The sequence below is a fragment of the Rattus norvegicus genome, chromosome 6 (assembly GCF_036323735.1).
Source record: "Rattus norvegicus strain BN/NHsdMcwi chromosome 6, GRCr8, whole genome shotgun sequence".
NCBI lineage: Eukaryota > Metazoa > Chordata > Mammalia > Rodentia > Muridae > Rattus > Rattus norvegicus.
In genome coordinates, this window is record NC_086024.1 from 13,343,904 (window position 1) to 13,359,300 (window position 15,397).

Below are 15,397 nucleotides of genomic sequence, written 5' to 3' on the forward strand. Positions count from 1 at the left end.
TCTGCTAACTTGTTTAGCCGGTTTGCTTAATCAGTACCATATTTGCCTTTGAAAACGATAGTGTGAATTAAATGAGGGCAAATAGGACAACGCCCAGACTTGCACTTTTACGTTCCCTGTTAATTTCTCCTCCTTTTGTGTGGATGTTCCTTTTTGGGCCGGATTTTTACCACATTGTAACAATTGCTAAAGTTCTTAATTAATTTTAGTCAATATAACATAAAAAATGTTCTTTAGGTCAAACACATGTATTTAGGGACTGTAAACCTTTGCTTCTCCTCCCACTTACGTTCTGCTTTTAGTAGGATTTAGCATCTGTAACAGACAGTGGGCCCCTAGTTTATCATAATGACCATCTTACTCTGGTTCTGCACCATTTGCATACCTAAGTGTATACTTGGTTGTCATTTGGGGACTGCAGGACTTCCTGATTTTGGCCAAAAAAAGTAAAATTGTTGCTTGTGTCTGCTACATGCCCCCTTTGCAGAAACCAGTCACAAATATCTAATTTTTTACCGAATTTTTCTGAGGCTCTGAAAGATTTGTATCATATTAGAAAAATTTAAAGGAAGTTAAAATTTGCATATGCATTTTCTGTGTTTTGAAACAAATAATTGTCCATAGAAACTTATTAGTCCATGATTTATGTATTTCGAGTGATGAAGAGTTTGAGACATGGAAAAAATCATTATGACATGTTTTTTTCTTTGTTTTCTACTAGATAGTTACCCAAGAAGACACCATGAAAGATACTGACATCAAGAGACTTCTATATACCAATCTTTTGTGCATATTTTCAGTTTTCCTAAGCATTTTTATCCCATCCTTTTTCTTGGACAACTTCTCAATATTGGAAACTCACTTGGTCTGGTTGGGCACTTGCTCTGCTTTTGTGACTGGTGCCAATCTCTTGTTATACTTGGTAGTGAAACCGAATGTGTCCTCTAAAAGAAGTTCATTGTCACATAAGGTAAGGGTCAGCTCTGCATAACTGGTTTTTAGATGGCGGTTATAGTGAGAGTGAAGTGTTGCTGTGTCCTCATTGAGTTATTTACAGTGTAAAGGGAACCAAGTCCCCCCACCCCCACCTCCCAAAGCATTAGTAGCCTGACACTTTCCTGCAGTGTTTGATAGATCCTTGTTGTGCATTAATTGTGGAATTATGACTCCTTCAGTGCATCACAATGCAAGCGACCTGAGTAAGCATGGTTTTATGTCATCACTGAAGGTAGCGTACAAGACACTACAGTTATTTTCATTTATTTTTGTATATTTTTAGGTGTGTGTGTGTTGGGAGGGGTTATGCTATATGCAAATGCATTTGGAGGCTAGAGGACAACTTCCAGTGTTATCTTTAGAAACAGTGTCCACCTGCTCCGTACAGGACATTCAGTGGCCTGGAGCTCACTAGTTAGGCTAGACTGGCTCGCCAATGAGCCCCAGACATCCTCTCTCCCCAGTGCTGGGATGACTAGTGTGCCCATACCTGACATTTTACTGTGGGTTCCAGGAATCCATTCAGGTCCTTGTTTACTGACTGAACTGTCCCCTAGGCCTGTACTTTTTAAAATATATTTTTCTATTTGATAATTTCTTGCTTGCACACAGTGTGTTTCGATAACATGCATTCATCCCCTACTCTATTCTTGGGGGTACCTGGCCAACCTCATAACCTTTGTTGTTGTTGATAGAATGTTTAGAACCCTATATCTGAGTGGGTGCAGGGCCATCCACTGGAGCTTGGTCAGCCTACCAGGGACCACACTCCCAAGGAAAACGGACTTTGTCTGCCTTAGTAGCTATCAACTGTCAATAGCTCCCTCGGCGAGGGGTCAAGGCCACACCCATATTTTTGAATCCTTAAATAAGTGATTTTTCTAGATTAATTGCAAATTAAGTCATAGCAACTGTTATTTCACATGAGGCATTGTGTAAACAGTTAAATGTTTTCAGATATTAGAATTAATTTTTTCTGGAATGCTCATTGTGCTATGACACTTAACAATTATGTTAAATTAAAATCCTTACTGAATACTCAATACTATGATTAATTCCCTTTTAGAACATTGTGAACACACATGTGCACATACACAGACACAAAATATTCATTCTATTCCTCTAAAGACAACTATCACACAAATATATGCTACTCACCATACCAGCATAAAAGTAAAAATTTATTTCTGTTATGTGGTATGACTGAGATATTATTAATACTTAAGAAATATTGATAACTGAGTTTTGAGATACAAAAACCACAGTGACCTTATTATATAAAGAGATATGAATTACAAAAAATAATGAATGCTATGCTTTTTTTTTTAATTTTAAAGCAAAACTGGGTAAATTCCATCAAAAAAGCAAAACACTAAGTAATTTCCCAAATCGTATTCATGTTGCAGAATAAACTATTAAAAAAACATGAAACACTTGAACATCTACTAATAGGGCCCATGCCTAGAACATGGTCTGGAACTTCAGATGCTATAATTACAAAACACAAAGAGCACATTTTAAACCGTGTACACACAACACAGCTCTCGGTGGCGAGGTCAGAGGGTAGGCCTTCACTTCATCCTGTGGGCCCCAGGGATTGAGTTGGTGGTCAGGCTTGGTGGCCAGAGCCTTTCCCTGCTGAGCTCACTCGCTGGCCCCATCTTTGAAGTCTGTTTTGAGGGCTGTGTCTGTGATGAAACATGAGATCCAATTCGAGGTTATCCGACAAAGGACGTCCAGCTGTTTCAGACACCATGGCAACAAGTTATATTTGTGTGTAAACCGGCAGAGTGTATGGGTCTTAGGTATCGTCTTGAGTCTTGAGATTCTTCCTTTCTCTTTCAGGTAGCCCGAGTTGTCAGATGCTGGCTCTACTTTCTCGCGTCTTGTTTTTTCCTTCATATAATCTTTGTTCTGTATGGAGCACCACTGATGGAGTGAGTCTTGAATGCTTACTTTGTGTTTACCGTGTGAGTCCTAAATGATATGCTAACTTTAGCAGCTAGAATGGGACCATAGCAGGCTTGATTAATGTGTCAAGGTAGGAGACAGTTGTCATTGTCCTGTTGTTTTAAAAACATCAAGACAATTAAACCTTGTCACATTTCAGCTGTTTAGTTTCTGATGCCCAATTCTACATATGAGCAGGGCAGGTTAGCACCATTACTGTATACTGTAGTAATAAATGTACGTTAGCACCATTACTGTATACTGTAGGGCAGGTTAGCACCATTACTGTATACTGTAGTAATAAATGTACGTTAGCACCATTACTGTATACTGTAGGGCAGGTTAGCACCATTACTGTATACTGTAGTAATAAATGTACATTAGCACCATTACTGTATACTGTAGGGCAGGTTAGCACCATTACTGTATACTGTAGTAATAAATGTACGTTAGCACCATTATTATATATTGTAGTAATAAATGTACGTTAGCACCATTACTGTATGCTATAGTAATAAATGTACATTAAAGACCTCTAGATGTCCAGCTTTTTGGGCGTTATAACACAATGTGGTCATCTACAAAAGTGTATTTAGGATTGGCTTATGATTTGGGAGGCATTGATGCTATCATTGGCCAAGGCCTACACGCTGGATATACCTTGATTTCTGCAGGCAACTCACTATTGCAATGGGTGTAAGTTGGTTATAAATAGCATTTCAATGATTCATAAATATGATTCTAGAGTAGCTGAGGTTATTTTTGTAAGGTACATAGATTCCTTTTAAATACTAATGTTTATATTAAAGTTTTATAGTTTTTAAAACTCAGCCAATTTCAAACTAGTGGAAGCTAATTCATAAATATTTCTTAGATGAGACATTTAAGTTTGGCAGTGATTAATGATGATGGTGAAAGGAGTGGTTTTACACACGCACATGCACACACACACACACACACACACGCACACGCACACAGAGTTGTATATACACATTAAACTAGCAGATTGTTCTGTTTAAGCAAAGCAGGGAAGCCTTGTCATGGAAGATGGTTTCTATCTAATCCATCATAAAAGAATCAATGAATGGACAATGTGTTCAAGATTTTACCAACATCCAAATTGCTAGACTTCAGTCGTAAACTCTTGAGGTGAAACTTGCTGATCTTTAGTCTCTTCATGTGAGAAAAAAGGCAGTTCAACTTTGAGAGTTCTGGAAAGTGATGAGAAAGCAAGCTAATTATCTAAAATTGAGATGTCTTTTTTTGTTTTTGCAAGAGACCTTAGTATAAATCTTCAGATTTTTAACATTTTGAAATCTATGATGAGAACCAGGTAATTTGGCTTGTAGAGTAGTCGAGTCCTTATTTAGTGTTTCGAGGCGACGTGTGAAGCAGGTATTGGAGGGTGCGTGTGCTGCAGAGACGGCTGTGCTGTGCATGTGTGTATCACCACTAATACTTTTGAGAGTTAACAGTGTTCTTTCCTCCTAGGTTGGTGCTGGAAACCTTTTTATTTGCAGTTGTTTTGTCTACTTTTACCACAGTACCTTGTCTGTGTTTGTTAGGACCAAATCTCAAAGCCTGGCTGAGAGTTTTCAGTAGAAATGGGTAAGTTTAAAGTTTACACTTTAGTGATGTTAGTAATTTAAAGGAAGTAGGGAAATATTTTCTGTTCGTGCCCATAAACTCATTCTCTGAGTGTTTGTAGGCAGTGCTGGCTCTCAGGGATGGCAGAAAGAGCCGGTGAGGTTAGGGAACAGAGGCAGGAAAGAGAGGACCCCAGACAGTGAGAGGCAGGAAAGAGAGGACCCCAGACAGTGAGAGGCAGGAAAGAGAGGACCCCAGACAGTGAGAGGCAGGAAAGAGAGGACCCCAGACAGTGAGAGGCAGGAAAGAGAGGACCCCAGACAGTGAGAGGCAGGAAAGAGAGGATCCCAGACAGTGAGAGGCGGGAAAGAGAGGATCCCAGACAGTGACAGCCGCAGCTCCTTCCTCCACATTGGCCAGGTACAGCACTACAAGGATTTCTAGCACTTCATAGTAATCTACGAGTGTTTACACTAATGGTCTCTTCTTTGGTCTTTCCCATGGTAAGATACGAAAGAGCAAGTGTTCCCAGATCTCCATTCTAAAGCTACCATATAGATTTTCAGCATAGCTAAGATTAACATTTAGCTTCCTTAAAGCCCCTGGAATGATACATACTAAAAATGGTTAATTTTAACTAAGAAAACCAGCTGCATTAGTTCTCACGGGTTTGCCCTGTTGGTGACTTTGTGAGCATTTACTCTGTGTTCCCCCTTACCTCACTCTGTGTGGGTTCCAGAATACTCAGAGGACCTCGTCTGATCAAGGGCTAAGAGTGACATGAGTCCGGCATTAAGCCACTAAAAGTGTTGGAGGATAGGGAAGGAAGCAGCAGAGAAAGGGGCTGTAAGGGGACTGACTGATCTGTCATGAGTTGGGTCAGAAATAGAAGATTTGATGAAACCTAAAAAGGGAGAGATACTGTCTACAGGGTGTTAAGGGAGCATAAAACTGAAGCAAGCTTGGTATTGTGTCATTTGAAGTTCACCTGCACAAGGAGTGCACAGGGTGGGTTCTGCATAGCCTATCTCTATAAATTACATTTTTCTTTGGTAATGAGTATTATTTTATGTATGTGTGTGTAGCTTTGGTCTTGCTGTGTTTATATATTTATTTTTCTGGAAGTGCTGGCTAATCATAAAGTTTCTACAAACAAAAGCATAACAACTGAATCTCACCACCACCACCACACACATAAACACACACACACACACACACACACACACACACATGCATGCACGCACACATACACACACACACACACATAAAAACACACACACATTATAACCATGGTATCTCCAATGGAATTCTTTTATTTAATTTGAAAATTTTAAATATAGAAACTGCTGAAACTTTGACAGTTTGTTTAGGTTGGTGATTTAGTCAACTCTGAGTTTTGTGTCCTAAGTTATATATTTGCTGGATACATTGTCATCTGGTTTTACAGATGGCTGTTCTGTCCCTTGACCTATGTGTTCTAAAACCTACTGTACTTTGCAAAAAGTCAGTCGCAAAGAGCAGAGAGATTTTTGTATAGGAAAGGACAGAGTTCGAGACGTCTGCTCGGAGACTTCATTAATGACACAGAAGAGAACCAGGAACTTAATAAATGGCAGCACAGTTTTACATTAAAAGGCTTCAACCACATAGACATTCCATTAAATAGCATTTTTTCCAGGAAAAGCCTTGAAATGTGTTCCTTGTCAGTTATTATGGAGCAGTGAGAGATGGTGCTGCAATGCTAAGAACTAACACCACATGTGCATGGACATAGCTTATAATGCAGGGAGTAAGCATACAATTGGGACACAGAGCGATAGATTACTAGTTTATTTGTGTGTGTATGCACAAGTGTCCATGTCCGTGTGGGTGCTGTTGTGCCATAGGGCACGTGTGGAGGTTAGAGAGCAAGTTTGGAACTTGGTCTCAGAGACGAAACTCTGGTTGGCAGGTTTGGCAGCAGATGTCTTTACCTGCTTTGTTAGTTAGGCATTTTCTCATCTGAGATTCTTCCTTCTCATGATGTAAGGTTGTGTCAAGTTGTAAAAACAAACAAACAAACAAACAAACAAACTAGCCAGCATACCTGCTGAGCCATCTTCCCAGCTCATGGGAGGCACCATTTTCTAAAAACTATTGAGATATGATTCACACTCCATAAATGTCAACTACTGGAAAGTTTGACAGAATGGCTTTTAGTATAGCCACAGATATACATACCCATCACCAGAGTCAATTTTAGAATATCTTTAGTACTTCAAATACAAGTACACTCTTACATCCTTGTTGCTGTCCCCAAGTGACCATGAATCTAGTTCTGTCTTCGTAGAGCCAACCAAACAACCAAACAAAACCCGCCAAGGTTAAAGCCTGTGTATAGGATGCAACATTTGTGTTCAGAGTTGGAAGGTGGAAGGAACAGTCGGTCGCACTGACTTCCGAAGACGACAGGAGCTTGAGGAATACCGGTTATCTCTGACTAGCTGGCAGACATGCAGGACACTTTCCACTGGAGCTTCTTAGCTTGTGAAACTTGAGCTTTGCCCACAATGAGAACCACTAGGTACTGATATTGAGTTGGTTCTTGGTTACTGAAGTTAGAGCTGTAATAGAGGCTGCTAGGTTTCTCAGATGCCACCAAAAGTCACTAGACTGTAAGAGCTACCCTCCCAAAGTTTCCAATGTGCAATCAATTGAAGGTAATCAGCAAGCTGCTAAGGACTGTGGTTAAAAAAGTCAGTTTGTAATACAAACCTTGCCATTTACCAGCCTGTGGGATGCCATGAAATCATAATGAAGTAAAATCAAACATTCTTTATGAAGATGCTGAATATCCTGAAGGATGATGAATCCTTTCCTCGTGTTTCACAGTCAGTGAGCAACGGGGCTGGGACTTGGATTCAGCGGTAAGATGCTAGTGGTCCAGGGTTGGAAAGTGGGTTTGTGCCTTCGTTACGTAGTCGTCATCTCAGACAAGCTGCTTGGCTCCATGGGTTCTCATGGATCTCATATGATCAAACTAAAATGCATGTGTGCTCTTCAGGGGTGTTGCCAGACTGAGGAAGACAGTAAAGTCAAAGAGCAAGTGCTTGTCAGGTAGGTTAAGAAGACCGGCAGCATCTGTGTACCGTATTGCCACCCCGCACGGTTTGTCTCAGTCATTGTATTTGGTTTGGAACAGACCAGCAAGCGCAGTGCATGGATAACTCAGAGAAGCGTAAGGCTCTGCCAGTTAATTCAGTTGATGTGTGCATGGCCCAGGTCACGAGTGGAGCAGAAGGCATTATGGCTCCACATTCGTTAGTGTACTTACAAGCCATGAAATGAACCTGAGATGTGGAGGGGGAGCAGGTCTACTTTGAACTGACATCATATCCTACCCCACCTCAAATCAGTATAAGCAGTCTGTACTATTGTAACTGAAATAACCACTTTTTGATTTACTTTTATTCACTTTATGTTTATAAGTGTTTTGCTTTCATATATGTCTGTGTACCACATGTATTCCTGGTACCTAGAGGCCAGAAGAGGTAGTCAGGTCCCCGGGACTGGAGTTGTAGACAGCTGTGAGCTGGCATGAGGGTGCTGGGAGTCAAACCTGGGTCCTCTGACAGAGCATCAGGCATTCTTAGCCACTGAGCCTCTCCCTCCCCTGGGTTTAATGCATTTATTTGCATTCATGTATATTCAGTGTTGAGCAGATGACAATCATGTATAGACTGAAAACTAAACTTTTGAGCTTGAAGACTGAGAATTTTGTCCTGAGAAAAAAGGATCAATTCTGATGCTTTTGAAGTTTAGACACTTAATTTCATTATTTTAACAGTTACCCTTAAAGTTATTCCAGAAAAGTAAATGAAACCAACTTCAAGAGAACGTTTTGTGGAGAAACTGAAGACAGAAAGTAATTTGGTTTCTTCTTATTGCTATGCATAATATTGGATGTGCTCCATTTGTAAATTTCATTCAGCTTGTTGCCTTGTTAATTATCACAAAGTGTGCTTCTTTCACTTGTGGAGTGAGTGTGTGTGTGTGTGTGTGTGTGTGTGTGTGTGTGTGTGTGCACGTTCTGTCTGCAAGTACACCTGCAGGCCAGAAGAGGACCTCAGATCCCTTTATAGATGGTCACGAACCACCGTGTGGGTGCTGGGAATTGAACTCAGGTCCTCTGGAAGAGCAGTCAGTGCTCGTCACAGCTGCACCATCTGTCTGTCTAGCCTGTGGACTTTCTTATAGAGAAGTGTAGCAGTTACCTATCACAGACCTATGCTTTGTACTCAAGTTTACGCTTTGGTTTGTCAGTTCCTTTGTGCTATTTGGTCACCTGAGCTAAAAAACGTTCCTGGATAGGATGGTCTTGTCAAGGTGGAAGCTCTCAGGAATGCCTATTCTGTACATGAGACAACCAAGTCTGGCTTTGTCATCTCTACACTGATATAGATTTTATATTGAGAAAACCACCACAGACATTAAGAGGAAAGGAAAGTAAATGGCTGAAAATTTATGCTTATAAAAGTAGGCACCGTATGTGGCTTTTATTTTTTCTTTATATCCAACACTTTATCTGTGGATTCTATATCTTCTAGCAATGTCTTCTCTGGCTCAGCCCAGCCTCTCCTGTCTCAGCTGCCTCAGCTGTCTTCTCGTCTCCCTCTGCTCTCTGACCCTACTCTTCTGTCTCTTTGTACCACCTCTCTGCTACCCCCTGATTCCTACTCCCAGTCTCAACCTCTACTGGCTTCTCATAGCCTCTCCTGTCCCAGAATTCCAAGAGGCAACTGACACTGAAGGGCATAGGGTCCTTTAAAGGGCCAGGCACATAAAATAAATTCTACTACACATTTAGTCCGAATGTGGTTGAAAAAAATTAGTAGCAAAGAAGCAATGGATTTAATGTTTATTTACTGGGGAAAACCCATACTTAGCCACCAGGAGGAGTTGCACCCCTCTTCCTTCAAAATCTTTAAACTTTGTGATGAGAACCTGTCTAAACCACATGTGCTTACTATTAATTGCGTTCAAGTGGCTAACACATTGACATACTGAAGGCACTCAAAGGGGCATGTTAGAGTTGACATTTGATGAAAGGAATGTCAGAGAAGTCAAATAACATGGATGGTACTTAGGCCTTTGTCATGAAGAGTGATCTATAGCCTTTCCTGAATTACCTTACCTTTCTTCATAGAATAATAGGCCATTTAGTCTGTTCTCAGCCCTATGGTTTATGTACAGATATTCTATGGTTATGACAGCGTTAGCAGTGATCGCACACTTGAGAGAGTTTAGCATGTAACCCTGTGAAGTGACAACAAGCCAATGTCGGTCCTGAAAGAATTAGTTAGGAGGAACTTGCCTGCCTCAGCTTTTCTCTCCACTCTTTTTTACAAGAGAGTGCATGTATGTAAGTAAGTAGTAAAATGTGTAAAGTTTGTAATAAAAGTATATAATTTTAAATTATAAATTATAAATTTATAAATTTATAAATTATAAATTTAAATTTTAAATCATGTTAAAACCTCAAGTAATTAAACATAGGTCGGATAGCCTACTACTGTGATACTATAAAGAGGCACTAATTACAGTTTATGTACTCAGTTTTGTTTCTTCATATGTAATGTGCATTTTGAAAGGAAAGCAGTGGTTGTAGTCACTGCCTTATAGTGTACTTTGCTCCACTGATGGTATGAATATTGTTCTCTGTGCGTATGTGTACGATGTACCACTTTTTGCATAGCACATTTGCACAGCACAACTATCCTATCTTTAAATGAGATGAGACCTCAGGCTGTGTTGTTTTTACCGTGAAGGAACATGCTATGCTGCAGTATAGACAGTGGGTGCTTCTGCATACAGATAGCACGTGACTGCCTATTAGGGATTCTCTGGTCCTTGTCCTTGTTAGAGATGAGAGAAGGCAGTAGCTCTCTTTCCTTATGCCCTGATTACTGAGAAGGAGAAGCAGTCACTATGATCAAGTTAGTCTAATCATCATATCATTAATACTCTGTGATTAATTTACTATTGAATGTTATCACATTTTCACAGTTGTAAGTAAGGTGATGTTCATCTTTGTTTCATCAAACTTGAGCAAGGGGCTGTTTGTTTGTTTGTTTTTAACAATTGTAAGTAATGTGAAGTACATCTTTGTTTCAGCAAAACTTAGACAAGAGTTTCTGTGAACTAAATTCCTGGACTAGAACTCAGGGATCGAGGGCAGCTCATTGACACAGTCAGATTAAGATTCTAATCCAGAGAATGTGTGCACAGCTAGTTTTCTTACCAACACAACAGCCGTTCCCTGACTATTGTCAGGTCTCCTTGCTTTTTATGAATTTCATGACTGCTTTCTACTGGTCCTCTGCCACGGGCACAGACGGCGCTATACTAGGTCCATCTGGTTTCTGAAAGGATGTATAAACCCTGGCCAGGATTATTTAACGTTTGAATCATGGATCCACACTTACTGCATCTCAGCTGAGTATTACTATAGAGTCACAGCGAGCGTCTGCCTTGTCCTTCTCCGTTCTTTCCTTCTGACTCATGATAAAAACCTACAGGAACATCCAGTAAAGCCTACAGGAACATCCAAGGAAACAGGAAAGATGGAGCCAGTTAAGACGTGGAGACAGCACCAAAGTGAGCTTATTTGTTACATCTGAGCAGACAGTAGCCAACACAGCTTGCCATGGCAAGGGTGAGCTAGAGAGACGGACGCGGTACAGCAACAAAGAAGGGAAGATGGGGAGGCAGAGGACGGAGAGACACGTGCACAGGCAGATGAGTAACGGGATCTGGAGAAAACAGCCCTGGACCAAACCAAGCAAATCTCACAGTTTACCATAAAGCATGTTATCATGCAGATTTATTTAATAAAAAGAGCAAAGATGAGAAAATCAGCCAAAATGAAGAAGACCAGATTGCAGAATCAATGCCACAAAATTAGAACCTAAACCACATTTATAAAATATACATTAGAAATATCCAGAAGTGGCTGAATGGTGCCCAAGTTTAATTCTGCACTCAGAGGGAGAGGCAGGCAGAGCTCTTGAGTTCAAGGCTAGCCTTGTGTGCGTAGTGGCTTCCTGACAGACGGGGCTAGGTAGAAAGACCCTGCCTCAAAAAAACAAAACAAAACAACAAAAGGAATATCAAGAAGTATAAAGCAAACTAGAAAATCAAAATTTAACAGGAAGGTAAAGTTTGAGCTAATCAGATTGAATGAGCGATGTGAAAGGAGCTGGAGGCATAAAGTAAGTGGAGAACATGACAGACGGAGACAGGAGACTCAGTAATGTGCTCCTAGGGCAAAGAAAAGTCAAAGATGCTTCTCCTGATTGAAAGAGTTATTCAGCGTTTATATGAAAGTGGCTCATGACGTCAAGAAAATACTAGAATGAATTAGGGATATGGAGGAGAAGATACTGTAAAAGTGACACAACTTGAACCATGGAAGAAGAGGAGTGGAGAAAATAGAATTACACCCTAATAGCCTCAGCTGTGTCAGCTAACCCTCATGCTGGAGTTGCCAGCTGCTTCAGGGCTCCTTTATCCCCAAGCTTCCCAAAAGGAGCTCTTCTCCAACAGTTATGAAATGCAGAAAGAAATGAAATCTCGAAATATAATACATGAAATGTATATACACACAAACACGTATGTTGGAATACATATGCATATATACACATATATATGTATGTATATGTATGTGTGTGTGTATATATATATACACATATATATATATATATATATAAAATGAAGCATCTCTATAGGGTATAGAAATCAGGGGAGGAGACTTTAATCTGATTTGAAAGATGTTATTTTTGACAAATATATTTACTTAAAAATACAGGCTACAGGAACCTTTATAGTTTTATAGGTCTTGTTTTTTGTTTTTTGTTTTTTGTTTTTTTTAGCATTTCTTGTATGTAGGATCACAAACACTCATGAATATGCCAAACAATCAAAACTGAAATCAACCTCTGTGATATTTGCACTATTTATCTTAATAAGCAGAAGTCAGTTACAGATGTGCTAGAATAATGAAAAAAGCTGAAGGGAATTGTTTCTAGCCACCAGTGGCTCTGATCACATCATTAGCTTGATTCAGGTCCTTCAGTGGTTCCATAGCATGACTTTAGCACAGTCTTAACCATAAGTCTGCTGCACTGAGACACCATTTCACACTAGAATTTCAGGCTAGAGTGACTGTCACCCACAGATTATTAGGAAGATGTAGACAAGTTGGAACCTTCACACATCAACTGTTTGGGCTGCTTTAGAAAATTGTCGGGCTGGAGAGATGGCTCAGCGGTTAAGAGCACCTGACTACTCTTCCAGAGGTCCTGAGTTCAATTCCCAGCAACCACATGGTGGCTCACACCCATCTGTAAAGAGATCTGATGCCCTCTTCTGGTGTATCTGAAGACATCTGCAGTGTACTTATATATAATAAATGAATAAATCTTTAAAAAAAAAAGAAAATTGTCAGTTCCTCAAATGATTAAAGAGCAGGTGACCCAACTATTTCAGGTACAGTCCCAAGAGAGGTGAGAACACATGTCCCTACAGAGACTTGTACATAAATGTTCCTAGTAGCAGTATATCTAATACCAAAGGGCAGTAACAACTCATGTTCATCAACTATTGTATGGAGGAATGAAGTCTGCAGTATATACAAGGGCGTGTGACCCCCTGATAGGGTGTGACTGAAGTGTTGGCACATGCAACACCACAGATGACTCTTGGAAAGAGTATTCTAAGGGGAAAAAAATCAGTAAGAGAATTGATGTCACCTGAGCCCACTTAAATGAACAACTTAGAGCAGGCAAATGCATAGACATAAAATAACTTGGTGGCTTAGGGCGGTGAGAATGAGGAATGGAGACTTACAGCTGATAGGTGAATACTTTATAGTGATTAAAATATTGTAAACATGGCTGGTGATGGTCATGTAAAAAACTGTCCTGAAAACCACTGTGTTATAACCTTATGTAAGTTACGTGGCCCGAACAGGATGTCCTAGGGGTTTGTTGTTTTGGTTTGGTTTTGGTTTTGGTTTTGCTATACTCAATAAAGCTGGATTTTTTTTTTTCCTGTATCCCAGATTGGACTAGAGCTTGCTATGTGATCCAAGCTAGGCTTGAACTTGCAGTATTCCTCCTGACTCACAGCCTCAGTGCCGGAATTACAGGTGGCTTTGAGTTGTTTTTACAAACTTGCTTCTCAGCCTCTTCCCATCTTGCAGCTGGCCTCTCATGTGTAGTGCATTTTCTAGCTTACAGTCTCACACCTCTTACTCCCTCAACGATGACTTCCTCTTCTGTATTCAGACACGTCTTTCCAGCGCTGTCATCGGTCCCCACAGACCTAGTGAAGATTGACCTTTGAGAATCTGTTACGGTCTCTGGACAGTCTCTGTTTAAGTCAGTTTATTTCCTCTTCAGTGTAGGAATAGTTTTTCCTATTCCTGCTGACTGCTAGTTGAAACTGTCTAGCATTTACAGACATTACCTTAAGTGCAGAGCAGTAATGTTCAATAAATAATACAAATATGGATAGACGGTGATTGTCTACTTCCCCCAAGCCCAGAGTTTTACAAGAAACAAGAATCCCTTAGATGTGGGATGTCAGTGGACAGGGCTGTAGTACCTGACTTTCACTTGGATGTCTGTAATTCACTGCAAATAACTGTTCTTCTGCTGTGCCAGCCAGAAGATGCTGCCTTTCACTGACTTACTTCACCCCACCCCGCATTGTGAGCTAGTGAGTCTGTGGCTGCACTCTGTATTGTTGTGGGCCCTTACTAAACACTATTCTGACTGAAGCATTCACATATGAGACGGTTACTGAATTCTGGAATTTTGGCGTCTTAAAAAAAACCACAGAAACATTGTAAGCATGTGCTTTTGTTTAATCCCAGGTGTGGGGGTACGGGCCGCTTCAGACTGTCCGCAGAGGCTATGATTTACCTCATGCTCTAGCCGAGGCATGGTTGTCCAATCTGCAGATAGTCTCTACAGTTGTGTGACGTTTGGAATTCTGGGAATTTTTCAGAGGGCACATAAATGCCAGGACCCCAAGAGGTGGGGTGAGTGGTTGATGGTCGTTCAGAGGTTGGCCGCAGTTTGTAGTAGTTGTGGTCAGAGAAGAAATAAAAGGAAAGAAATGAGATTCAGTGATTTTCCTAATTCCTCTCTCCTCTATCCTTGTTCCTCTCCTACCTTGTGTTGGGGTGAAACAGGATTGGGGAGGATACAATGTGAGAAGGAGAAGACCCCACAAAGTAGCCAAGACCAGCCACAATAGTACACGGTGACGTTGAAGTCACTGCTTTAGCACCAGCCTTCCCTGAGAGCTACCATGTCCACTGTCAGGAGGGCTTTGGAAGTTCTTGTTCTCTGGCCCTAATTTGTCTAGTTGGGTGAATGAAAGGTAGCATGGAGAAGACGAGTTGAGAAAACCATTCTCCATCCATACATGGGTTATCATAGCTGCTCTTGCAGAAAACAAATCTCCATTGGGCTTATAACATGATGCATTTAAGTCTTAATTGGGAAAGTACATACACACATTTCATTTATGCAGTTATATGTAAGATAAATCTGTGTGCATAACTGAACCTGCATAGACCCTTTCTGGAAAGGCATATAACTTGAAATGGCAGTGACCTGTGGGGGAAGGTCTCAGGAGCTGTGGTAAGAGGATGTGTTTGTTGCCGTGTATTGTTTGCCTCTCACAGTGCCTGTCCAATGGAAAGACATTTGCATCTTCATGGTTCTACGTCATTTTGAGTTGATTATGTTAACTGGATGAAAATATTTGTGTAGCATCAGTTTGTTCTAGCTGTTATGACCTAATCTGCCAATGA

At 40.6% G+C, this 15,397-nt stretch overlaps 1 protein-coding gene across 2 annotated transcripts in view; it reads left to right on the forward strand.

Moving 5' to 3' along the window:
* The window catches only part of Pigf (phosphatidylinositol glycan anchor biosynthesis, class F), a 28,104-nt gene that overhangs the window by 770 nt on the left and 11,937 nt on the right, over window positions 1-15,397 (forward strand). For both annotated transcript variants that reach the window (NM_001398970.2, NM_001398969.2), the window contains exons 2-4: window positions 722-970; window positions 2,842-2,933; window positions 4,438-4,554. In NM_001398970.2, the coding sequence (NP_001385899.2) occupies window positions 743-970; window positions 2,842-2,933; window positions 4,438-4,554 (437 nt within the window). In that variant the 5' untranslated portion in view covers window positions 722-742. The remainder of the gene's footprint in view (window positions 1-721; window positions 971-2,841; window positions 2,934-4,437; window positions 4,555-15,397) is intronic.